Here is a 23,229-nt window from a genome sequence, read left to right on the forward strand (position 1 = left end):
CACCAGAACACCGGAAGTGGCGCTGTGGCTCAAGTGGTAGAGGACTTGCCTTTAGCTGAAGAGCTGAGGGACAGTGCTCAGACCCAGAATTCAAGCTCCATGACGGACAAAAAAAAAAAAAAAAAAGGAGAGAAATTGTTGCCAAGCTCCATGCAGCTGGAAAAAGGGTACCAGGGCAGAGTAAATGGGGGAGTGAAATAGGATGCTACAAAGTAGAAAAGGCAGGAAGGGGGAAATGATCAAAAAGGGGAATGAGAAAGTTGGAAAAAAATGTTGCGAGGAGGTCTGGGGCATAGGAGAGACTAAGAAGAATAGGTGGGAAGGTGGTAAAGATGTGTGTTCAAGGATGGTAGGGAAGTGAGTGGAGGTGGGAGGCGAAAGTGGAGAAAACTCCTAGGAAGGTGAATGTTAGGTGTGTCAGGGATTCTGACCTCTACCTTACCCTACCCCCATATGCTGTCCTTAGTGGTTTCTTCCATATGCTAGGAGAAGCCTTGCTGCTGCAGAGGATGGCGACCAGCTCATACATTAAATCTCTGCTAGGGTTAGGAATGGGGGACCAGGAAGCTAGAGTTGTTGGGAGCCATGCTCAGAAGGCAGCTGTCTGTTTGTTGGAGGGCCTACCAGGAGGGCAACAGTAGAAAAAGGGAGGGGTGCTGAGAGTTGTCTCTGGGAGCAGAAACTTCAAGAAAAGTGCAGCGAGGGTTGATTCTCTCGTATGCGGCAGGGGTCTCCGAAGGTGGGAAAGGACAGCTTTGGAAACAGAAGAAAAGGAAGAAAGACTGCTTGAGGCAGAAACAGGAGGGGAAAGGGTGGCACCCAGTCTTTCCAGGAACATCCCCCAGCTCGGGCTCCGCGGCGTCTCGGGCACACCGACTGCAAAGGGTGCCAGAGGGCTGTCCAGCTTGGATGGATTTCCGAGAAGCCACAGCCTCTGCTTCACCTGCCGTGGAAGCCGAGCAAGTGAAGGGGCGTGACCCTGGGGCTCAGGTTTCTTCCTCATCACCTGCGCTCGCAGGGGGGTAGGGGCCAGGACTTCCGGTTCAGGTAAGTGTCCCTTCAGTGACGTCAGGTCACCCTCGGCTGCCCCTCCGGTCCCGCCTCCCCCTCGCGCGCTCCCTGCGCCCTACTTATACTCAGGTGCGCCGCACCTGTCCGCCCTTACCTCCGGACTCTCCGCGACGCCTCTGCCCGCTCCCTACAGCCTGGGGCCGAAAGGCCCAGATACACCCCGGGGATCGCGCCCACACGGCCCCTCCATTTTTTCGGGGTAGGGTCGTGAGAGCGCCTGGCCTCCGGGCACTGCTTTTGTCTGGAACCTGTCCTTCGAGTGCAGCCAGTTCCCACGGCTGCCAGGGGTGGAATTGTTTTACTTGGGGTGACAAGATTTTGCAGTCACTGGCTACAAACTTTTTTTTTTTTTTTTCCGTCTCAGGGTGACTTAAAATTCCAACCGGGTTGTCTTTGGTGAAGCTGTCCTTTTCAATTCTATTCGACTTGTAGGTTCGCCCTCCCAGGTTCCCATCTTTTTGGAGGGCGGAAATGGCCAATTCGGGCCTGCAATTGTTGGGCTTTTCAATGGCCTTGCTGGGCTGGGTGGGCCTGGTGGCATGCACCGCCATCCCGCAGTGGCAGATGAGCTCGTACGCGGGCGACAACATCATCACCGCCCAGGCCATGTACAAGGGGTTGTGGATGGACTGCGTCACGCAGAGCACAGGCTTGATGAGCTGCAAGATGTTCGACTCGGTGCTCGCACTGCCGGGTAAGGCCGAGGGGCCGACGGGACGGACGCGCCCGGGTGGGGCAGGGCCGGAGCTCCTCGGCCGGGCGCCCTGTGGTTTCCAGGGAGCTGGAGAAGTGGACACACCGGGGGCCTTGGCTAGATCTGGCCTAGATTCTGGCGGCCCTGCTGTGAGTCCGCACCTGGGCCGCCCGCCGGGCCCGCTCCCTCGGCTGGAAGAGTCCAGGCCAGCGCGCGCGCGCCCCTCTGCGACCCGGACCGTCTGTGGTCAGTTTTGTCTTGGACAAAAGGGCTCGGCGCGGAAGCCGTGGCCTGAGCCGCCGGACCGTGCTGTTTTGTTAGACGTGGGCCGCCACCTGCGACCTCTAATCTTATCGGCCGATTAGCCGAAGCCACAAACCCCGTGGCTTCGATAGCGGGGTGAGAGTTGGGACTCGCGACGGCCGGCGGCTGAGCCTTCGTGCTGCGCGTCCTTTCTCACGGCCCCCTTCCCCCTGCCCAGCGCGGTTTCATCGAAACCCAGGCGCCCCGGGCGGGTTCTGGGGCAGAGGGCGGGGCCGGGCCGTGCGTTGAGCGGGAAGGCCTCGGCCTAAGGCGGGGCGGGGGCCGGTGGAGGCGCCTCGGGCTTTGGCCTGGGGCAGGGGGCGGGGAGCGTTCCAGATCTGCTGGGGAACGGAGAGCTTCACTGATAGTCTCTGAACTTGGCGGGTGCAGCCTGGGGCTTGAAGGCTAAGGCCTTCCCGGGCCTGCCCGCATTTCCAGCGATGACCGGGCTCTTTCTTCTCCATAGCGGCCCTACAGGCCACTCGGGCCCTCATGGTGGTGTCCCTGGTGCTGGGTTTCCTGGCCATGTTTGTGGCCACGATGGGCATGAAGTGCACGCGTTGTGGGGGAGACGACAAAGTGAAGAAGGCCCGGATAGCCATGACTGGAGGCATCATTTTCATCGTGGCTGGTGAGCCTCAGATCTAAGGTCGGCCTGAGGGTGGGTAAGGTGCTGGTTTAAGACCCTGGGAGTATCAGAATCCTTCTCTTTCTAGGTCTTGCCTCTTTGATAGCATGCTCCTGGTATGGTCATCAGATTATCACAGACTTCTATAACCCCTTGACCCCCATGAATGCTAAGTAAGTTTGGGACCCTTGCCTCTGGGATACTGGGATAGGAAACAAGGCAGACAGTCCAGGATTCTGATTCTAACCCCTTCTCTCCACAGATATGAGTTTGGTTCTGCCATCTTTATTGGTTGGGCAGGGTCTGCTCTGGTCCTCCTAGGAGGTGCGCTGCTGTCTTGCTCCTGTCCTGGGAGTGAAAGCAAAGCTGTGTATCGGGCACCCCATTCCTACCCCAAGTCCAACTCTGCCAAAGAATATGTGTAACTCGACACCCTTATGCCCCAGTCTGATGGGCTGTGGGTGTGTCCAGATGATTCAGAAACCTAGGGCAGAGGACTCAGCCTGTGAGCAAGGTGTGAGACAAAGGCTCCCTGGCCACTCCATCCATGCATACCGTGTACAGTTCTCTGGGAAGGGGGGGGGGGAAGAGACAAAAAGGGGAGCATGTGCTTTTTGTACAGTAATAAAAACTACATTTTAGAAAGCAGGTTTTTTTTTTTCTTTCTATGCCTCTTGCTTTCTTTCCACATAAGTTGTGCCTACTTCAGTTCAGTGAAGCTACAGAGCACGATGGTGCCAGGCCATACAGTCCATTTTCATTGTTTAGGCTTAATACCTCAAACGTCTGGCTTCCTTCATTCCCAACCCACCACTGTTTTAAATAACTACCAAAGAGTTGCATTAAAAAAACAAAAAAAGAGGTAGCCAGACGCCGGTGGCTCACGCCTATAATGCTAGCTACTCAGGAGGCTGAGATCTGAGGATCTCAGTTCAAAGCCAGCCTGGGCAGGAAAGTCCATGAGACTCTTATCTCCAATACACCACTGGAAAACCGGAAGTAGCGCTGTGGCTCAAGCGGTAGACTGCTGGCCTTGAGCTGAAGAGCTCAGGGACAGCACCCAAGCCCAGAGTTCAGGCCCCATGACCGACCAAAAAAAAAAAAAGAGGTATATACATATATACATACATATATGTGTGTGTATCTGTATCTATATATTTTAATTTGGAAGGTTACTTGCTTGCCTTACAATATACTCTCACCCATTTGCTGCCCTGATGACATGCTACTTCTTGGCACAGCAGGGCCTTACATATACAAAGCAGCAAAGGTGGTACAGGGACAAGGTAAGGTCAAGTCAAACAACACAAAGGTGCTTCTAAGTCCACAGTGTTTCTTCTTGTTGGTCTAGTCAAATCTGGTCAGTCAAATATCTAGGTCTTCATCGGGGTCTTCTTGGTCCAGATCATCATAAACATCTGGCTCATAGAAGATGTGGCTGGAAGACTGACCTGGTCCAGGTCGCAGCAAAGCCTGCTGTCTGAGGAGGAAAGAGTTGATGCTGAGGAGGATGAGTGACAGGAGTCAAGTGTGAATTTACTTTTCCATATGACTCAGACAATCATGACTCAGACAGGCCCCTGTACCATTTTCTTGGTCCAACTCCCTTTCTTTGACCTTCATGTTTGGTTAGAACTAAAGTTTCCCCAGACCATTTGGATTTGGGATAGTGCTTTTATACAACTAACAAAACTTACATTCTTAGCACCCTGAGGGCCAGGATTTGGCATCCTTGTCTCACCCATCCACAGGCAGGGAAAGGCATATACTCTGCCACTTAACCAGCCTTGCCACACCCATGTAGCTTCCTGTCCTAGCACTGCTGTAGAGAAAGAGCCATATTTCCGCAGTATAGTTTGGCTTAGCCAAGGCCCAGATTGTTATGGGGGAGAACCACAGTGGTGAGTCTAAAGCTCTAATGGAGAGATAAGACAAAACCTTCCGCCATTGTGGGAGGGTATATGTGAATAGAGAGCCACTACCACTCCCTACTTGTCTCTGCAAGGTGGACTTCAGCCCCTATAAAGTCATGAAAGGTTAATCAATAATCTGTCAACACCCTATCACTCTGTGATCCAGTTGCTCAGCTCTACCCAGGAATCCAGGCATTTATGTTCCAATCTTACTTTTCAGAGCTGAATTGGAAGGGCAGAGTCAGGTTATCTTTGGCTTCTCTTTCTTTCTTGGACAGGTGAAGGTTAAAAGTCAAGTGAGTTGTGGGATCCACCTGTAGGTACAAACATATGCTGCCACTGAGCCACATCACTGGGGTCCCTGGCCTCACCCCCAAACCTCTGCAGTTTGTATTTCCCTCTCTTTTTTTTTTCCCCTTTGTTGTGGGGCCTGAACTCTGGGCCTGGGCGCTGTCCACACTCAGCTCTTCAGCTCAAGGCTAGTGCTCTACCATTTGAACCAGTGCCACTTTTCTGGTGGTTACTTGAAGAGTCTCACACTTTCCTGCCCGAGCTGGCTTTGCACCATGATCCTCAGTTCTCAGCCTCCTTGGTAGCTAAGATTATAGGTGTGAGCCATTAGCGCCCAGCTTCATTTCCTTTTTCTAGCCCCCAAACTTTTTTTTGTTGTTGTTAGAACTGGGGCTCAAACCTAGGTGCTGTCCCTTTTCTGCTCAAGGCTAGTGCTCTATCACTTGAGCACAGCTCCACTTCTGGATAATTGGAGATTATGGGTGGGTAGGTAATTGGTGATATGACTTTCCTGCTTGGGCTGGCTTTGAACCACCAATCCTCCTGGGTAGCTAGATGTGAGCCACTGATGCCAAGGCAAACATATATACCAGAGGTACGTGGGAACTTGGCTGCTGCTGGGACTCTAGAGGTCCCTCTTGGAGATCCAGGTTGAAGTCAGGAAGGATGGAGAACCACTGAGTCTGTGTATAAGAAAAAAAGTTTTATTTAGTTTTAACGTTTCAGGACCTCATAGCTCCTTTCTCCAATAATCTTAGGATTTTAAACTTTCCATTTTCTGGAAGATAGCATCTTTCCATAGTTAAGTTGGCAGGCTGAATCAAAAACAATCCTGAGTTCAAATGCTGGCTATACCACTTGCCACTTATAGTTTTACTATCTTGGCCAAATGGCTTAAACTTCTATGGACTTGTTTCACAGTCTGCAAAATGGGGATATAATGTACTCACAGTGAAAATAAAAGGAGGTAAATGATAGAAAACATAAGAGGACCTGGCTCAGGTGTACAGTATATACTCAGCACACATACATGGCCCAAGGCCCTAGGTTCTATCCCATGCACACTAAGCCATCAGCTTTCTCATGGCACTTTCCATTATGACACCTCTTTCTGACCCAAATCTCTAGTCTTCCCTGTTGCTTCTGTTGACCTGATAAGCTGGGCGCTGTTGGGGCCTTCGATAGAGGATGTGAACTGAAGCCTGGCCCATTTTACCATCCATGGTCACCTCTGTTTGAGCAAGGCTGCTCAGTGCTCCCAAGGGGCCTTGCCCATGAAGCTCTTCATGCAGCAGGCCCAACACACGCACCTGCCCTACAGGGGGGTTAACACCTGGAAGGGGGCAAAAAAAAAATTAGGGCATGAAGGATAGTGGGGAGCATTCAGGATAGGCATAGAAATAGGGAAGAAAAAGGAAGGAGAGGTGCACATTCTATCAACTTGGCCACAACCTCAATTTACCTTGACCAATCTTAATGCCCTGCCCTGAGTTTGTTTATTTATTTATTTATTGGGTCCAGTTGTGGGGCCTGAACTCTGGGCCTGGGCGCTGTCCCTCAGCTCTTCAGCTCAAGGCGCACTCTACCACTTGAGCCACAGCACCACTTCTGGCTTTTTCTTTTTGCTTATGTGGTGCTGAGGAATCGAACCCAGGGCCTCAGGCATGCAAGGCAAGTGCTCTACCACTGAGCCAACTTCCTAGCCCCTGAGTTTATTTTTTCCCTCGGACTGACCCTGGGGCATGAACTCTGGGCTTGGGTGCTATCCTTGAACTAGTACTCTACCACTTGAGCCACAGCACCACTTCCAGCTTTTTCTGTGACTAGTTAGAGCTAAGAGACTCACAGACTTTCCTGCCCTGGTTGGCATCCAACTGCAATCCTCAATCTCAGCCTTCTGAATAACTGGGATTTCAGGCATGAGTCACCAGTGCTTGCTAATGTTTGTCTTCTTTTTGGTCAGTCATGGGGCCTGAACTCAGAGCCTGGGTACTGTCCCTGAGCTGTTTTGCTCAAAGCTAGTGTTCTACCACTTTCAATCACAACACTGCTTCCAATTCCACACTTTTAAGAAACCTTACTCTAGTGCAATCTGACCAAGGCACAACTCTGACTTCGACTTTTCAGCATGGAATTTAATCACTGGCATCCATTAACTCCAGCCATTTGTGTGTGGGGTGTGTGTGTGTGTGTGTTGGTACTGGGGCTAGAACTCAGGGCCTAGGCATTGTTCCTTTGCCTTTTCTACTCAAGGCTAGCAATCTATTACTTGAGCCACAGCTCCAGTTGGCTTCTGGTGGTTAACTCCATGGACTTTCCTGCCCAGGCTGACTTCAAACTGTGATCTCAGATCTTAGCCTTCTGAGTAGCTAGGATTGATTACAGGTGTGTGCTTCCATTGCCCCAATCCAGTTCATCTCTTAATGAACTATTTGCAATTTTTGGAACGTATCTTCTCCTTTTGGAAGCATTAACAGTACTAAACACTATCACTTTAATCCTCACAAAGTCAGCTCATATCATGTGGCAATTTCAAAGAGTTTAATTCTAATGCTACCTATCACAGGCCCCACTGTTGCCTCTGCTTCCTAAAAGTGAGGATTACACTCATGCCAACTTTTTTGTCAGCCGTGGGGCTTGAACTCTGGGTCTGGCACTGTCCCTCAGCTCTTCAGCTCAAGGCTAGTGCACTACCATTTTGAGCCATAGTACCACTTCTGGTTTTGTGAGTGGTTTACTGGCGATAAGAGTCTCATGGACTTTCCTGCCTGGGCTGGCTTTGAACTGTGATCTTTAGATCTCAGCCTCCTGACTAGCTAGGATTCCAGGCATGAGACACCGACACCTGGCTCATGCCAACTCTTTATATGCCCCGCTTTATACCCTGTACAGGGAAAAGTAAAAGCACTGAGAAATCAAGTACTTCAACATATGGCTGGCTGTGTCTGACCCCAGGTGTATGCTAGTATCACAGTGCGCTTCAGGGCTAGTGCCAAATCTGCCCGGCTGATCTCTTGCTCTTCAGGATATTCAAGGTAATTCCTTTCTTCAGGTGCCTGGTGGACATCCTTTTATCATCACAGTCCCTAAGACACCTCAGCCCTATCAGATTATCTTGTAACTGCCTGTTTATTTCTCCATATCCTTTTTGAGACTCTGAGCTCCAGGAAGACTACATGTTAATCTTTACATTTTCATTATTTGAATGGACCTGATACATTGTATGTACTTAATATTTATTGCATCACTGTAAAGAGTTAAAAAGCCAGCCCCAGCAGGAAAGCTCATGAGATTCTTATCTCCAATTAACCACCAGAAAACCAGAAGTGGTGCTGTGGCTCACATGGTAAGAGTGTTCACCTTGAGATGAAGAGCTCAGGGACAGCGGCCAGGCCCAGAGTTCAAGCCCCATGACCAACAACAACAAAAAACCCAAAACCAAAAACTTTGGGAAAAAGAAAACAACAAAACAACAGGGGCTGGGAAGGTGGCTCAGTGGTAGAGTGCTTGCCTCGCATGTATGAGGCCCTGGGTTCAATTCCTCGGTACCTCAAGTGGTAGGGTGCTAGCCCTGAGCTGACAAGCTGAGGGACAGTGCCCAGGCCCAGAGTTCAGGCCCCATGGCCGACATAAAAACAACAAACTTTATGGATGTGTGTGGCAGCACACACTAGTGATCCCAACACTTGGGAGGTGGAGCCAGTAAAACAATGAGTTCAAGGCCACCAGGATTATATCCTGAGACCTTATCTCAAAAAAGAAAACCGAAAGCAAAACATCAAAAGAATCCTCTTGGCTGGGAATGTGGCTTAGTGGTAGAGTGCTTGCCTAGCATGCATGAAGCTCTGGGTTTGATTCCTCAGTACCACCTAAATAGAAAAAGCTGGAAGTGGTGCTGTGGCTCAAGTGGTAGGAGTTCTGGCCTTGAGCAAGGAGCAGGGATAGTCCCTAGGCCTTGAGTTCAAGCCCCAGGACTGGCCAAAAAAAGAAAAAGAAAAAAAAGATGTTTGTAGTCAGAGCATTGGGGAGGGAGTCACTCCCTGGGTGCCTCTAATTCAGCCTGAGTTACACAGCAAGATCCTGTCTCAAAAATAAAAGCAAGTGGGGGGGGGTGAGGGGGGAAAGTGACCTTTCTCATCCTATGTCCTAAACCCCAATAAAGACAAATTAACAAAAATAAATAACCAAGCAAAAAAATAAAAGCAACAAAAAATTGTAACAACAAAAAAAGCTTGCTCATGCCTATAATGCCAGATCTCAGGAGCCTGAGATCTGAGGATTGTGGTTTGTGAATCTTAATTTCCAACAAACTATATTAAAAAAAATATCTGCAAGTGGAGTTGTGGCTCAAGTGTCAGAATGCTAGCCATGAACAAGAGAAACTCAGAGACAGCACGCAGGCCATGAGTTTAAGTCCCAGGACACAGGGACACACAGACACACACACATACACACACACAATTGAAAACACAATGAAAACCAGTAATCCCCCAAAAATAGTTAAAGAGATAGCAGAAGGCATGACTGGAGATAACTGATTATTCTTCTTAGGGTGGGAGGGAACAGGGGACATTGTTTGGCAGGAGATATATGAGAGGAGAGGTCTTACCAGGGTAGGAGTTTCCATGGCTCAGAACATGCAGCGTCTGGCAGAGTTCAGTACAGGGAAGATGAAGCAACAACCAGCTGAGGGAATCAACAGCAATGGTGATAGAACAAGAATCTGTCCTGCACATGGCTCTCAAGGCTCCCAGAGGTCCCCCAGGATGGGCCTCCCCAGTTTTTGACCAGTTGAGCGGGTCTCTAAAGAGGTCATGGTAAATGAGCCTGTAAAAGAAAATAGGAAACCTATTTATTACCTTTAACCCCAACTTCCAAATTTCTTCCTTAGATCTTTGGGACTGTTTCCTCAATTTCCTCTAATACTCCAAATATTAATGAGAACTAATTAGTGAGAAGCCAATGATTAGACAGCTGTGTTTGACAGCCTAAACACTAAGCTTGACTTTATTACTTGCCCAAGGTCACCTGTCTGGAAATTCTAGCCAGTAAAATCTCTGACATTTGTTCTAAACTCTCCATCCAAACTGCCACTGAATGAGACACTTCTAGCAGTGTTTTCTAAGATTTATTAGGGCAGGAAATAAGTCTGCTCATCCACTGTTCTGCCTCGTGCCTAATACAACACCTGCTTTACAATCTGTGCCCACTATACACACAACTAATAAGTGATCCTGGATTACTATAATAGCCTTCCTACCTCGTCTCCCAGTCTCTAGGATGCTTCCTTCCAAACCACCTTTCACATGGTGATTACTAGAATGTTTTATTTTTTTTTTCGGTCATGGGACTTGAACTCTGGGTTTGGGCGTGCCCCTGCGCTCTTCAGCTCAAGGCGAGCACTCTACCACCTGAGCCATAGTGCCACTTTGGTTTTCTAGTGGTTTACTGGAGATAAGAGTCTCACAGACTTTCCTGCCCGGGCTGGCTTTGAACCGAGATCCTCAGATCTCAGCGTCCTGAATAGCTAGGATTACAGGCATGAGCCATCAGTGCACGGCTTTGGACTGTTGTTTTTATCAGGTATAGTATTAGCATTCTCTTCCCAATTGCCTTCCGGATACCATTTCAACGCCTTTTCATGCTCTGTAAGACCTTTTGAAGTCAAGAATTTATGGGGTACAATAGGAAGCTCTCCCTCCTTCCAAGAACAGATACCATTTATCATACTTTCATACTTGCTGTTTCTAAGTCAATCCCTCAGAAGCCTTCAGTTAAAATTTTGATTCAAGCCTGGAATCTATGACTGAATTAAATACCATTAGATTCTAAATAAGTCAAAGGCAGAGTTTGCTTTTTCTTACTTTCTTTTTTTTTTTTAAGGAGGAGGCAACAATGCTTGATAAGAAATGTACTCATTAACTTCTGGCATTTTTCTTTTTGCTTATGTGGTGCTGAGGAATCGAACCCAGGGCCTCATGCATGCAAGGCAAGTACTCTACCACTGAGCCACCTTCCCAGCCCCTATTCTTACTTTCTAGTAGAGATTCCTAATGCTGAACTCTATCTACTACAGTCTTCCATTTATTCTTTGTTTTGTGCTGGTCTGGGACTTGAACTCAGGGCCTGTACCCTGTTACTAGTTTTTCTTGTTTTTTGTTTTTGATCTGTCCTGGGGCTTGAACTCTGGGCCTGGGCACTGTCCCTTACCTCTTCAGCTCAAGGCTAGCACTCTACTACTTGAGCCACAGCACCACTTCTGGATTTTTGGTGGTTAATTGGAGATAAGAGTCTCATGGGGGGCTGGGAAGGTGGCTCAGTGGTAGAGCGCTTGCCTTGCATGCCTGAGGCCCTGGGTTCGATTCCTCAGCACTACATAAGCAAAAAAAAAAAAAAGCCAGAAGTGGTGCTGTGGCTCAAGTGGTAGAGTGCTAGCCTTGAGCTGAAGAGCTGAGGGACATCGCCCAGGCCCAGAGTTCAGGCCCCATGACTGGACCCCCCCCCCAAAAAAAAAAAAAAGAGTCTCATGGACTTTCCTGCCCAGGCTGGCTCTGAACTGCATCTTCAGATCTCAAGTCTCCTGAGTAGCTAGGATTAGGCATGAGTCACCAGTGCCTGGCTCTCCTGGATATTTTTTGCTCAAGGTTAGTGCTCTACTACTGAGCCACAGCTACACTTCTGGATTCTTTGGAGATAAGAGTCTCATGGACTTTCCTGCCAGGGCTGGCTTTGAACTACAATCCTCAGATCTCAGCTTCTTGAGTAGCTAGGTTTACAGGTTATGAGCCACTGGTACCTGGCTTTATTCATTTATTTTGCAGTGCTGAGTTTTGAACTCCGTACCTTGTGCTTGCTAAGTAGATGCTCTACTGCTTAAGCCTCTCTCTACTTAAGTCCCTCTGCTAACCCCTTTTAATGTAGGTTATTTTTGAGATAGAGTCTCACTTTATGCCTGGGAAGTACTGGAATGAGAGTCTTATTTGTGCTTCTCTTTGTGTTTGGGATGACAGGTGAGTACCACTGCATCTAGCTATTATCCAAGATGGAGTCTCAAAACTTTCATGTTAAGGATGACCTCAAACCATGGTCAACTCCTCTCCTCCATTATATCTCAAATAGCTAGGATTACAGGCATGGGCCACACATCCAGTTTACTTCTATTACTCTTTCAACTTCCAGGGTCTCTACTTTGGATTGTTCAAGTCATCACCATTTCTCCTTTATCTTTGCTCTTACTAATTCTCATCTTTGTGATTTACATCCATTCTTTCAATAAATACTTAAGAAGCTGCTCCTAAAACAGGAATGACCACAGGGAATAAAAAGTAAGTAAGTTTGGGGCTGGGAAGGTGGCTCAGTGGTAGAGTGCTTGCCTTGCATGTATGAGGCCCTGGGTTCGATTCCTCAGCACCACATAAGCAAAAAGAAAAAGGCCGGAAGTGGCGCTGTGGCTCAAGTGGTAGAGCGCTAGCCTTGAGCTGAAGAGCTGAGGGGTAGCGCTCAGGCCCCATGACGGGACCCCAAAAAAAAAAAAGTAAGTAAATTTTAGGCTCTTAAATTGTTACCTGTTAAATAGCAGGCTGCTGACAATTTTGTTATAAAATATCAGAATGGTTCACAAGGCTAGAATGTTTTAAACTAGACCATGTTAAACCTTATAGGTGGGGGAGAGGGGGGCTCAAGATGGCCATACAAATGATAAAGACAATTAGAAACTGTTACCAAGGAAAAACCTCATCCTATAAAATGCTACAAGTCTAGAGCCCAGTGCCCATGGCTCACGCATAATCCTAGCTACTCAGGAGGCTGTGATCTGAGGATCCCAGTTCAAAGCCAGCCCGGGCAAGAAAGTCCCTGAAACTCCTATCTCCAATAAACCACCAGAAAACTGGAAGTGGCACTGTAGCTAAAGTGGTAGAGCGCTAGCACTGAGCTGAAGAGCTGAGGGACAGCGCCCAGGCCCAGAGTTCAAGCCTCATGACCCACAAAAACAAAAAAAAATACTACAAGTAATCAAACCTGTCAGCAAAATCAGTTTTCTGACTTAAAAATATATCACTGATTTTGCTGGGCAATGATGGCTCATGGCTGTATTTTTAGCTACTCAGGTGGCTGAGATCTGAGGCTTCTAATTTGAAGACAGCCCATGCAGACACATCCGTGAGGGAGACTCTTATCTCCAAGTAACCAACAAAAGCCAGAGTGGAAGTGTGGCTGGCTCAGGTGGTAGAGTTCCAACCTTCAGCAAAAAAAGCCAAGCAAGAGCTCAAGGTTCTCAATTTGAACACCTGTATTAGCACACTCATGCATGTACACACACACACACACACACATACATACAAATCAATAATTTTGGAGGTCACACAGCAAAGGAGATACATTCTTAACTTCTACTAATTCGCTGGAGATAGCATCTAATGACTTGAAGGTTAGGATAATAGTTGGGAACCAAACGGCTTGTTTAAAACATGTAGCATGGTCACACTTGTTTCCCTACCACTAGATTTGGCTGTCCAACGTCACTACTACGTACCAGGTTGTGGGTGGTTGTTTTTTAACTGCTGAGGAAGTCCTTTAATTTTTTTTTTTGGGGGGGGCCTGAACTCTGGGCCTCGGCGCTGTCCCTCAGCTCTTTAGCTCAAGGCTAGCACTCTACCACTTGAGCCACAGCGCCACTTCGGCTTTTTTTCTTTTTGCTTGTGTGGTACTGAGGAATCGAACCCAGGGCCTCAAGCATGAAAGGCAAGCGCTCTACCACTGAGCCACCTTCCCAGCCCTGAGGAAGTCCTTTAGCACCAGAGAACCCACTCCTAATGAAATCCCTTTCCATATGTACTTACCGGCTGTTGACATCGGATTCAAAACCTTCTCGAAATTCTTCCTCGCTCACTTCACAGCCCAGGACATGGACTTGCTCCCCACTAAGGCAGAGGGGAAAGTTTAGAGTCAGTTATAGACTCCCTTCCCAGGGCAGGATGGGCAGGCCCTCACTGAGGGACAACTGACCTTAGCGCAGATTTCTTGACAAGAGCCTTCAGGAGACTGCGCCCCTCCCACTCCACGGAATCTGGGGAGAGCGAGGGACGGATTAATTCGTTCATAAGATTTCCGGCTTCACAAGTTCCTACCTGTGACCCAGGACCCTTTCCCTATACTCCCCCGACACCCCCCCCCCCAGCAAGGCCGGACTCTTCCCCGCAGCCTCAGCATCCCACCTCGAAGCAGCACCAAGCCACCAATAGCCAACAATGATTCCAACATCTCCGCGCAGCCCGCGCGTCTTCCGACGCTCCAAGATGACGTCACGGCGCCGGCGCCGCCCCCGCCTCATCGGGGCGTGGCACTCAAGAGTGCCTAAAGTCTGGAGTGAGAGGTGATTTCGTGTTCAGTGTTCCCAGGGCGCTAACGTGAATGAGCCCCTCCCCAGCCTCGGCACACCTACTCTAGAGACATCCAGTCTGCATGTTCACAGTGATCGCGGCCTGAAGAGGCTTTGGGGATAGCTGTCAGTGGGAAAGGAAGGGCGTCGCGCTATTCTACCTCCACTCCTCCCCTGCGCCGGCCGAACTTTGACCACGTGACGTCACCCACCCCGTCACGTTATTGGAGACTGCGGTCCACGCCCCGCCTAGCGGCCCTTCCGCGCGTGCGCAGTATTGCAGCCTTGTCCTGGGGACTCTCCACTTTCCTTAACCCTACCCTCAGTAAGACCGAGTAGAAGGAACAGTAATCCGGGTAAAGCGAATACACGTCACCACCGGAAGTATTGTCAGAAGGGAAGAGGGGGGGGGGATATAGGAGGAGGGAGCCCTCTGGGCAGTAAAATGGCGCCTGTCAGAGTGGGAAAACCAGCTGCAGAGGCTGCAGCCCTGCTCCTCAGCGGCTAGGAGACCCCCGGCCTCGGGGAGGGGGAGGCCACCTCGGCCCAGCGCTCCGTGCCTTGCGGCTCCCCCTCCCCCTTCCTCGCTCCAGTGCTCCGCCAGCTCGTTCTCTGCCGTCGAGGCCTTTCGCGCGCCGCTAGCCCCCACCCGCCCCTTTCCCGAGGGCAGCTCCCTAGCGCGCCTGCGCAGCGGGCCACCCTCCACTTCCCCCTCCTCCCCTCCCCCTCCATCCCTGACCCCCTCCCCCACAACCCCTTCCCCCCCAATTCTCTATACCCCTTCCCTCCTGGTCTCCGAGGACCCCATCCTAGCCTGATCTGTCTCTGCCAGAAACCTCCGTGAAGGCGCCTTTGCTACCCCCCGTCCATGTGGGCCCCCGCGGGCTGCCCACGCCTGTCCCCCAGCTCCCGATTCCGCTGGGCTTTTCCCTCGCCGGGGGTGGCTCTGTGAGCCGCCCGCTTGGTGCCAATCGCTGCAGCCTCTCCTGCCACTCGGGGCCCCCGTTCTCCCTCCCGGAGGCGGGGGGCTGCCCCCGGGGGGCTGGCGGAGCTGGGCCGCGGGGGCCCCGGGGCCGGCGGTGCCGGGGTCATCGGGATGATGCGGACGCAGTGTCTGCTGGGGCTGCGCACGTTCGTGGCCTTCGCCGCCAAGCTCTGGAGCTTCTTCATTTACCTTTTACGGAGGCAGATCCGCACGGTGAGTTTGGGTGGGTGCTGGGGTGGTTAGGGTTCACTGTCAGCGGTTCTTGCCTTATCGATGTGTATTGAGCCTCGGGGCCTAGGAATGGAGTCTTGGGGACCTTGGAGTGGGGAGGAGGAGACCTTACAATGGAACCGAGATTTGGTGGGTTTTTTGTTTGTTTGTTTGTTTTTGTGGCCTGGATGGTGGTGCAGGATCTGGGAACGCTTGGGGGCTAGAGTAGTGGGTGGGGGTTTTTTTTTTTTAAGAAAGCTGGAGTTGCTAAAGAAACCGGGAGGCGAGAACACCTGTTTGCTGGCAATCGGAACTGTTGATTTGGGCTGGAGAAAGACCCTCCTATTAGGACCTCCGGGTATGTTTGGTCTAGGAGAGACTGGCTTGTGTGTCAAGGTGGGAGTGGATTGAAGGGCATATGTAACAAGGATGGACGAAACTTGGGAAAGTCCTGGGTGTGAGGAAGAAATCTCTGTGGTTCCCGTCAAAGGGAACTCCTCCAAAACGGCCCTGGAAACATTTCATAGTGTGGGTGTAGGTATATGAATATATTGAAGTCTTGGGACTGAAAAACATGCTTTTATGATAGATGTCTTTACTTGTGGAAGGGAACACATTAATGTTGGTCATCCCTGTTGCAGGACTGGGTGGTCAATTGTAGACCTTGCTTGCACTTGAAGACAAGCTTGCTTCTCCAGGAGTCCGTTGCATTATGAAGGGATACTTGGGCTGGTGGAGATTGTATAGATGTTCCCAATCATCTGTGGGGGCTCCCTCTCCCTGAGCTTTTCTCCAAGGTCAAAGCTCCTTCAACTAATATCACTTCATGAATGTGCTCTTGTGTTCTCATCATCACTGAGACAAAGTCTCTGAAGTCAGATTTTTTTTTTTTTTTGGTCCGTTCGTGGGGCCTGGGCCTGGGCCTGGGCACTGTCCCTCAGCTCTTCAGCTCAAGGCTAACGCTCTACCACTTGAGCCACAGCGCCACTTCTGGGTTTTTTCTTTTTGCTTATGTGGTGCTGAGGAATCGAACCCAGGGCCTCAGGCATGCAAGGCAAGCTCTACCACTGAGCCAACTTCCCAGCCCCTGAAGTCAGATTTTTAAGGAACATTGACTGAGCCTGGCTACAGCGGGCTGTATTTGTATCACACTTCAATAAAATTTGAAAGAATGAAATCAGGGAGGGACAGCCTCAGTCAAAGCAGATTGTGAGACATCCCTAGAGGTAGTGGGGGTTGACTTAATTGATTTGGAGGAATGGCCTGACATTGGGTTCACTCACTTCTCTACCAGTGTATTCCTTCCACTTCCTGATTTAGGATGAGGACTGCACTCTATGGTAGTGGTTGTAGAAATGGCTAGTTTCTTAAGACAGCAAGGAGACAAGAAGAGAAATTGTGGTCAGAGAAGATGAGACAGCTAACTCCTGGGATTTTCTTTTATGTGTTAAAAGTTGTCGGTACATTCTGCTGGACCCTGTTCTGAGAATCTCGCCTTCTCTATAACACGTTAATTTCCTAGACATAGGGAGTAGTTTAGCCCATGCATTGCAGCATTCATTACATTTAAAATTGCTCTCCTTTGAGCAGCACTGACCCCACAGCCTTTTGTCCTCTCTTCCCTTCACTCTGGTTCCCTGCCCCCTCTTTCTGACAGATACTTGGAGCATTCCCTACATGCCCAGCATATGCAACCCGAGATAGCAGGGCAAGACACCCGAGCTGTTTCAGCCCTCATCACAGGCCCAGAGAGCAAAGAAGGACAGATGCCTTGGGATTAAAGGGAAGAGGGCCTTTGGTTTGCAAAAGGGGAGACTAGTTCTAGTGTGGCTTGGGGCCTAGATATGAGCAAAGAATGTTTTTACTTTACAAGAAAGTAACAGAGAAAGGAAATCACCATGCATGGAGGTCTGAGTATTAGGAAATAGCCTTTAAAGTATGCTTGGAGAGCAGAGCTAGAAGGTTGAGGTGGTGATGTCCTTGTCCCTTCTTCACCTCTCACAGCTCTTCCCTGGCCTTCTCCATACTCTTGACAGTCAGCCTGGCAGGTGGGGCTTTCCAGTGTTTTCGGTCTTGCCCCAGGTACAGGATAAGGAGGTTGTTCAGAGGGCTGAGGTTTGCTGCAACTTGTGACTTGGCTAGTAAAGATATAAGTGGACAGGTGGCTGGTTAAAATAGGTTTGGTGGCCTCTAGCCAGAGGAACTTAGCTGACCTGACAACCTCTGGGCTCCCTTATCCTCTATTCCCCTTAGAGATCCAAGGACTTCCTCTCCTGATTATTACTTCTTGTCTGCCAGGAGTGTGAAGCCCTTGGCTCCCAATGCGAGAGGATGTGAATGACCACAGTCAGAGTCCTTGGGGTGTATTTTGGACCCATGTATTTCTTTGTTCATCATCAGGCTAAGATTTTTTTGTTTTTAACTCACCACCCTTTTTCTATAATGTTGTAGGCACTGGGAAATAGCCATGATTGAAACAGAATTCATGCTTTCCTGGAGTTCATTCTGTTGAGTAGATAGGTCTATCTATATGGCATCAGATGAGTTATTAACTCCTCCAAGCCTGTTTTACCCTACTCAAAAAAAATTTGCAATAGCCAGGTACTGTTGGCTTATGCTCATAATCCTAGCTTCTCAGGAGGCTGAGATCTGAGGATCCTGGTTTGAGGTCCACTCAGGGAATCTAAGAGACTCTTTTTTTTTGGACTGGTTCTGGGGCCTGAACTCTGGGCCTGGGTGCTATCCCTCAGCTCTTCAGCTTAAGGCTAGCGCTCTACCACTTGAGCCACAGCGCCACTTCCGGCTGTTTTTTCTTTTTGCTTATGTGGTGCTGAGGAACTGAACCCAAGGCTTCATGAATGCAAGGCAAGCACTCTACCACTGAGCCACTTTCCCAGCCCTCTATGAGTCTCTTAACTACAAATAACCACCAGAAAACTACAAGGGGTGCTGTCACTCAAAGTGGTAAAGCACTAGCCTAGAGCACAAAAGCTCAAGGGCAGTGCCTAGGTTCTGAGTTCAGGGCCCACAACTGACAAAAAACAAAGAGACTGAGCAAAAGTGAGAAACCCTGAGTTTAAGCTCCAGTACTGGTGCATACACACACAAAAAAAAGGAATAATATTAAGATTGTCTTGTGTTTTCGTTGTCTTGGGGATTCAACCCAGGCTTCCTCTAGGCTAAGCAAGGGCTCTGCATTGCGCTTCACACTCAACCCTATTAATACAGTTTTAAGGATTAAGTGAAATAATCTAAATCATACATACGGTGCCTATCAAATGTTCAGTATATATTACCTGTTACTGTTAATAGAAAAGGTTTCCTTGTTAAAGGGTCTATTTCTTTCTCTCTTTTGTTATTCTTAGGTAATTCAGTACCAAACTGTCCGATATGATATCCTCCCCTTATCTCCTGTGTCCCGGAATAGGCTAGGTGAGTACACTGGCTAGGAAGACTCTTGGAGGTAGGGCTCCAGCACTGGGCTGGAGGTCGGTTGTTGTTGTTCCTTCCCATTGTGGTTCAGCCCAGGTGAAGAGGAAGATCCTGGTGCTGGATCTGGATGAGACACTTATTCACTCTCATCATGATGGGGTCCTGAGGCCTACAGTGCGGCCTGGAACACCTCCTGACTTTATCCTCAAGGTGTGTAGAGGGGGAAAGTGAGGAAATGCTCGTGTCTGTTACCCTGCCCAGACTCAGACTCTCTTACCCAGTCCCAGGGCCTGGTCTCCTTAAAGCAAAGAAGCAACCAGTGGAAGTGAGGGCGGGGGGGGCGGGGGAGGTGGGGAGGTAGTACCATGTCCTCTAGGCCTGTAAGGTGGTATAAGGGACATCCCCAACCATGCCCTATTCCTTTATAGGTGGTAATTGACAAACATCCTGTCCGGTTTTTTGTTCATAAGAGACCTCACGTGGATTTCTTCTTAGAAGTGGTGAGTGTATTTGAGAGAAAGACAGCTTTGTGGTCAACTGGTTGTAGGGCTCTGGTTGGAGGAAAGGATGAGAAGTGGGTTAAAGAAGTTTTGGTAAGGAAATAGCTTACAGTATTTGACGATTCATCTGTTATACTGATGCAATTCTATTTTTCCACAGGCATAATGTGCTTTTGTATCAGCATATCTGAATCTTAAAAGCTGCAGGATGTCTCAGACACTAAATTTGAAAGTTTGGGGGAGGAGGTTCAAAGTTTTGTGTATTTAGAGACATGTGATGTTGCTTTAAGGCCTGAAGGACTTGATTGAAAGAGAACTGTGTCTGAACAAATAATCACCTTATATTATACACATCTCTCCTTCTCCCAATCCTTACCCCTCTGCCAATCAATTTCAGGTAAGCCAGTGGTATGAGCTTGTGGTATTTACAGCAAGCATGGAGATTTACGGCTCTGCAGTGGCAGACAAATTGGACAACAGCAGAAGCATTCTTAAGAGGAGATACTATAGACAGGTAAGTGGCTAGAATAAGGTTGGAGATGTGGACTGGGTGGGAGGGATCTGAGTGTGAGGCATTTGTCTTCATGGGGATATTGGCAGGAGTGCTACAAAATCCTCTGCTTTCCAGCACTGCACTTTGGAGTTGGGCAGCTACATCAAGGACCTCTCTGTAGTCCACAGTGACCTCTCCAGCATTGTGATCCTAGATAACTCCCCAGGGGCTTATAGGAGCCATCCAGGTATGTGGGAAGGTGGGGAGGTTTTTGTTTCATTTTTTGGCAGTACTGGAGTTTGTACTCTGGCCCTTGGGTTTGCTTGCTCAGTTGGCATTCTACCATTTAGAGTCATCCTCTATCTCTGTTTTATTTATTTTTTTGTTTGTTTTTGTTTTAAACAGGGTATTGTATAGTTAGGCTAGCTTGAACTTTTTTTTATTTTTTATTTATTTTTTGATGGTGCTACTAGGTATAGAATCCAGGACCTTTACCACTGAAGTACACCCCAGGTTCCTGAGATTGTGTGTGTGTGTGTGTGTGTGTGTGTGTGTTGGGAATTGAACTCAGGGACTCTGAATTCTATGCAATCTACCATTGAATTAAATCCCTACCCCTCTGGAAAGTATTTTGAATATAGGGAACTAGTAAACAGGACACCTTGGTTTTGGTCCTAGAAAGCTGCAATTCCTTGGTATACTATAGGTGTAAACACTAGTTGTTTTTTTTGTTTTGTTTTGTTTTGTTTTTTTTGGGGGGGGTCCGGTCGTGGGCCTGAACTCTGGGCCTGGGCACTGTCCCTCAGCTCTTCAGCTCAAGGCTAGCGCTCTACCACTTGAACCACAGCGCTACTTCCGGCTTTTTTCTTTTTGCTTATTGCTGAGGAATTGAACCCAGGGCCTCATGTATGCTAGACAAGCGCTCTACCACTGAGCCACCTTCCCAGCCCCAACACTAGTTATTGTAAATGAAACCCATTTATCCATTTCACAGTTAACTTCCTAGTCATATTTACCTCAAGTAAGGACAACTAATAGTAAGTTTGACTAGAAGTCTCACACTAGTCTAAGATCTGGTGATTAATAATTTTAAGGTTTTTGGACTGAGTGGCTCAGTGGTAGAATGCTTGCCTCATATGCATAAGGCCCTGGGTTCGATTCCTCAGAACCACATAAAAAGAAAAAAAGCCAGAAGTGGTACTGTGGCCCAAGTGGTAGAGTGCTAGCCTTGAGAAAAAGCAGCAACAACAACAAAAAAAGAGCATAAGGTTTTAAGTTGATGACTGTGAGGGTGGGCCATGAACAGTATGGCTTTTTAAGAAAATTTTCCGAGAATAAACAACAGGTTTTCTTGAATTCTTTGTTTCTTCTCATCTGCATTTCACCCACTCTAGACAACGCTATCCCGATCAAATCCTGGTTCAGTGACCCTAGTGACACGGCCCTTCTTAACCTGCTCCCAATGCTGGATGCCCTCAGGTAAGGGAAGTAGGCTCAAGACCATGGATTTCTGAGGAAAGGAGGTGAGGAATCCCAAGAGAATAAAAAAAGTTTGTCCTATTTTACTTATTTACCTCTCTTCCCTTAAAAAAGATTTAGTGTTTGAAAGGTCTTCCTACTCCAAAGATCATCACTTTCAGCTATTAGGTTTTGGTCAAATTGAACCTGTCTCATGTGAAAGTCCCACTTCTCCAGTGAGGCTGCCTTATGCTAGTGTTGTGAAGATGTCAACTAAAGGTACTCCACCAATGCAAGTTATTGTCATCCCAGGTTCACCGCTGATGTCCGTTCCGTGCTGAGCCGAAACCTTCACCAACATAGGCTCTGGTGACAGCTGCTCCCCCTCCACCTGCATTGGGGTGGGGGGGAAAGGGAGGGCCAGCCCTTGGGATGCCTTCAGTTGCTTTGTCCAATGTGAGGACTGCCTGGGCAGGGTCTACCCCTCCCATCCCTCTCTGCCTTGGGAGCCCTACACTCCACTTGGAGTCTGGATGGACACATGGGCCAGACTGAGAAGCAGCCTCACTCTAACTTCCTGTTCACACTCCATGGAAATCCCAGACTGGGACAGGTGGAAGCCTTGGAGAGCTGAAACAGTATCTGTTGGAGAGGCAGGACTGGCCAGAGTGAGAGACATACATACAGTGATCCTGGAGGCTTAAAGAGAAGCCAAGTCAGCTTTGTTGTGATTTGATTTTTTAAAAATTCTTGTACAAAACTGATCTAATTCTTCACTCCTGCTCCAAGGGCTATGGGTGGGAGATTGGGATTTTGGGCCACTGGATCTTCCTCAAACTTGTCCTTCCCTCAGTTTTTCTTTCTCTAGAATCCCCAATACCTGTAACCAACTTTCTCTCCCCACCCCTTTCCTTCTCTTTTAAACCATGCATTATAACTTTGAAACCAAATCTGCCCTAGGTCCTTCTCTGGGTATTTGGGAAATGGAGGAAACTTTATGTCCCACCCTGTCCCTGAGGCAGAGGGGAAAGACTGCTGTTGGGGTAAAGAGGAAAGTGGCTTTTAAAATGAGAATGGAGCAAGCCCAAGTGACAAGATGCTGTGGTGGGGAATGGATGGACCGCTCCAGAGCGGCATGATAATACAGGAGAAACCTGGACCCCTAAAAATGCTTAAAGCAAGAAAGCTTTTGCTGGGGGTGGGAGGGGTAGGAAGGAGCAGGGGACTGATATGAATATGCTAAGCAGGCCCTGCCCTCTGGCTGCTGGCACCCGGACGCCCTGCGGATCGGGGCGGGGCTGCGGCCTCTCTGCTCCCTCTAGGCCCCGCCTCAGCGGCTCCTCCCCCAAGCCGGCTCTACTTCTCACTCGCCACATGATGCTCCCCCCCCCAGGTCACATGATCTTACCCAAACCTGAAACCTGAAGTGTTCCTCCGCGCTAGCGTAACCCTTACTTTTAGGATCCCTTCTGCAGTTCCTGTTGAACCACTCCTTTGTGAACCCCAAGTGTTATATGCGTCTTTCTAAACCTCTGTTACCTTTCTACCCTGTTATTTCTGGTACTCAACTTTTTTGGGGGTACTATTTTGTTTTGGTGTCAACGGCCGCCTTCAGCGTAACAACACGTTTCGTGAATAGCCAGCCTTGTAATTGTCTGCTCTTCCTCCTACGTAATTTCCGAAAAGAACAGAACGTCTGGAAAACTAAGCCCCATTGCCACTTTCTACCCTCTTCTGCCCAGATTTGTGGGGGATGGAGATCGGGAAAGGGTTTTCAGTTATTTACAGCAGCAGCAAAAGCCAACCATCTTTGCTACGTTTCTGGCGTAGCCCACAAATAGGTTCCAAAGCGATTACGCTGAATGCGGGGGG

At 48.8% G+C, this 23,229-nt stretch overlaps 3 protein-coding genes across 4 annotated transcripts; 2 read left to right on the forward strand and 1 right to left on the reverse strand.

Moving 5' to 3' along the window:
• The first annotated feature begins 1,151 nt into the window (after nucleotides 1–1,151).
• Cldn7 (claudin 7) lies at nucleotides 1,152–3,572 on the forward strand. Its single transcript, XM_013013362.1, has 5 exons — nucleotides 1,152–1,270; nucleotides 1,436–1,765; nucleotides 2,535–2,699; nucleotides 2,785–2,869; nucleotides 2,959–3,572. The coding sequence occupies exons 2-5, from the start codon at nucleotides 1,543–1,545 to the stop codon at nucleotides 3,119–3,121; spliced, it is 636 nt and encodes a 211-aa protein (XP_012868816.1). The 5' UTR covers nucleotides 1,152–1,270; nucleotides 1,436–1,542; the 3' UTR covers nucleotides 3,122–3,572.
• A 263-nt stretch (nucleotides 3,573–3,835) lies between these two features.
• Elp5 (elongator acetyltransferase complex subunit 5) lies at nucleotides 3,836–14,261 on the reverse strand. 2 transcript variants are annotated; one of them, XM_013013360.1, is made up of 8 exons: nucleotides 14,116–14,261; nucleotides 13,907–13,967; nucleotides 13,741–13,821; nucleotides 9,510–9,727; nucleotides 6,130–6,233; nucleotides 5,491–5,583; nucleotides 4,823–4,923; nucleotides 3,836–4,176 (listed from the first exon to the last, which is right to left on the reverse strand). In XM_013013360.1, exons 1-8 carry the CDS (start codon nucleotides 14,159–14,161, stop codon nucleotides 4,062–4,064), a joined length of 819 nt encoding a protein of 272 aa, XP_012868814.1. In that variant the 5' UTR covers nucleotides 14,162–14,261; the 3' UTR covers nucleotides 3,836–4,061. The 2 variants fall into 2 exon arrangements, with proteins under 2 accessions (XP_012868814.1, XP_012868813.1); XM_013013359.1 differs by having other exon boundaries at nucleotides 6,052–6,233.
• A 416-nt stretch (nucleotides 14,262–14,677) lies between these two features.
• Ctdnep1 (CTD nuclear envelope phosphatase 1) lies at nucleotides 14,678–22,307 on the forward strand. The gene is made up of 8 exons (XM_013013361.1): nucleotides 14,678–15,477; nucleotides 18,840–18,906; nucleotides 18,998–19,116; nucleotides 19,335–19,406; nucleotides 19,804–19,920; nucleotides 20,035–20,146; nucleotides 21,294–21,378; nucleotides 21,670–22,307. The coding sequence occupies exons 1-8, from the start codon at nucleotides 15,376–15,378 to the stop codon at nucleotides 21,728–21,730; spliced, it is 735 nt and encodes a 244-aa protein (XP_012868815.1). The 5' UTR covers nucleotides 14,678–15,375; the 3' UTR covers nucleotides 21,731–22,307.
• The last annotated feature ends 922 nt before the right edge of the window (nucleotides 22,308–23,229 follow it).

Source organism: Dipodomys ordii, unplaced genomic scaffold (genome assembly GCF_000151885.1).
Source record: "Dipodomys ordii isolate 6190 unplaced genomic scaffold, Dord_2.0 Scaffold19, whole genome shotgun sequence".
Classification (NCBI taxonomy): domain Eukaryota; kingdom Metazoa; phylum Chordata; class Mammalia; order Rodentia; family Heteromyidae; genus Dipodomys; species Dipodomys ordii.

What these genes read in the sequence shown, in the direction of transcription:
- Cldn7 (XM_013013362.1), top strand. Translation starts at nt 1,543, where the DNA reads ATGGCCAATTCGGGCCTGCAATTGTTGGGCTTTTCAATGGCCTTGCTG. An exon ending in CATCATTTTCATCGTGGCTG is followed by an intron (nt 2,700 to 2,784) that starts GTGAGCCTCAGA and finishes TTCTCTTTCTAG; the next exon opens with GTCTTGCCTCTTTGATAGCA. An exon ending in TTGACCCCCATGAATGCTAA is followed by an intron (nt 2,870 to 2,958) that starts GTAAGTTTGGGA and finishes TTCTCTCCACAG; the next exon opens with ATATGAGTTTGGTTCTGCCA.
- Elp5 (XM_013013359.1), bottom strand. Translation starts at nt 14,161, where the DNA reads ATGTTGGAATCATTGTTGGCTATTGGTGGCTTGGTGCTGCTTCGAG. An exon ending in GAATCCGATGTCAACAGCCG is followed by an intron (nt 9,728 to 13,740) that starts GTAAGTACATAT and finishes TTTCTTTTACAG; the next exon opens with GCTCATTTACCATGACCTCT. An exon ending in CAAGTTCCCACGTACCTCTG is followed by an intron (nt 4,924 to 5,490) that starts GTATATATGTTT and finishes TTGTACCTACAG; the next exon opens with GTGGATCCCACAACTCACTT.
- Ctdnep1 (XM_013013361.1), top strand. Translation starts at nt 15,376, where the DNA reads ATGATGCGGACGCAGTGTCTGCTGGGGCTGCGCACGTTCGTGGCCTTC. An exon ending in TACGGAGGCAGATCCGCACG is followed by an intron (nt 15,478 to 18,839) that starts GTGAGTTTGGGT and finishes TGTTATTCTTAG; the next exon opens with GTAATTCAGTACCAAACTGT. An exon ending in TGTGTCCCGGAATAGGCTAG is followed by an intron (nt 18,907 to 18,997) that starts GTGAGTACACTG and finishes ATTGTGGTTCAG; the next exon opens with CCCAGGTGAAGAGGAAGATC.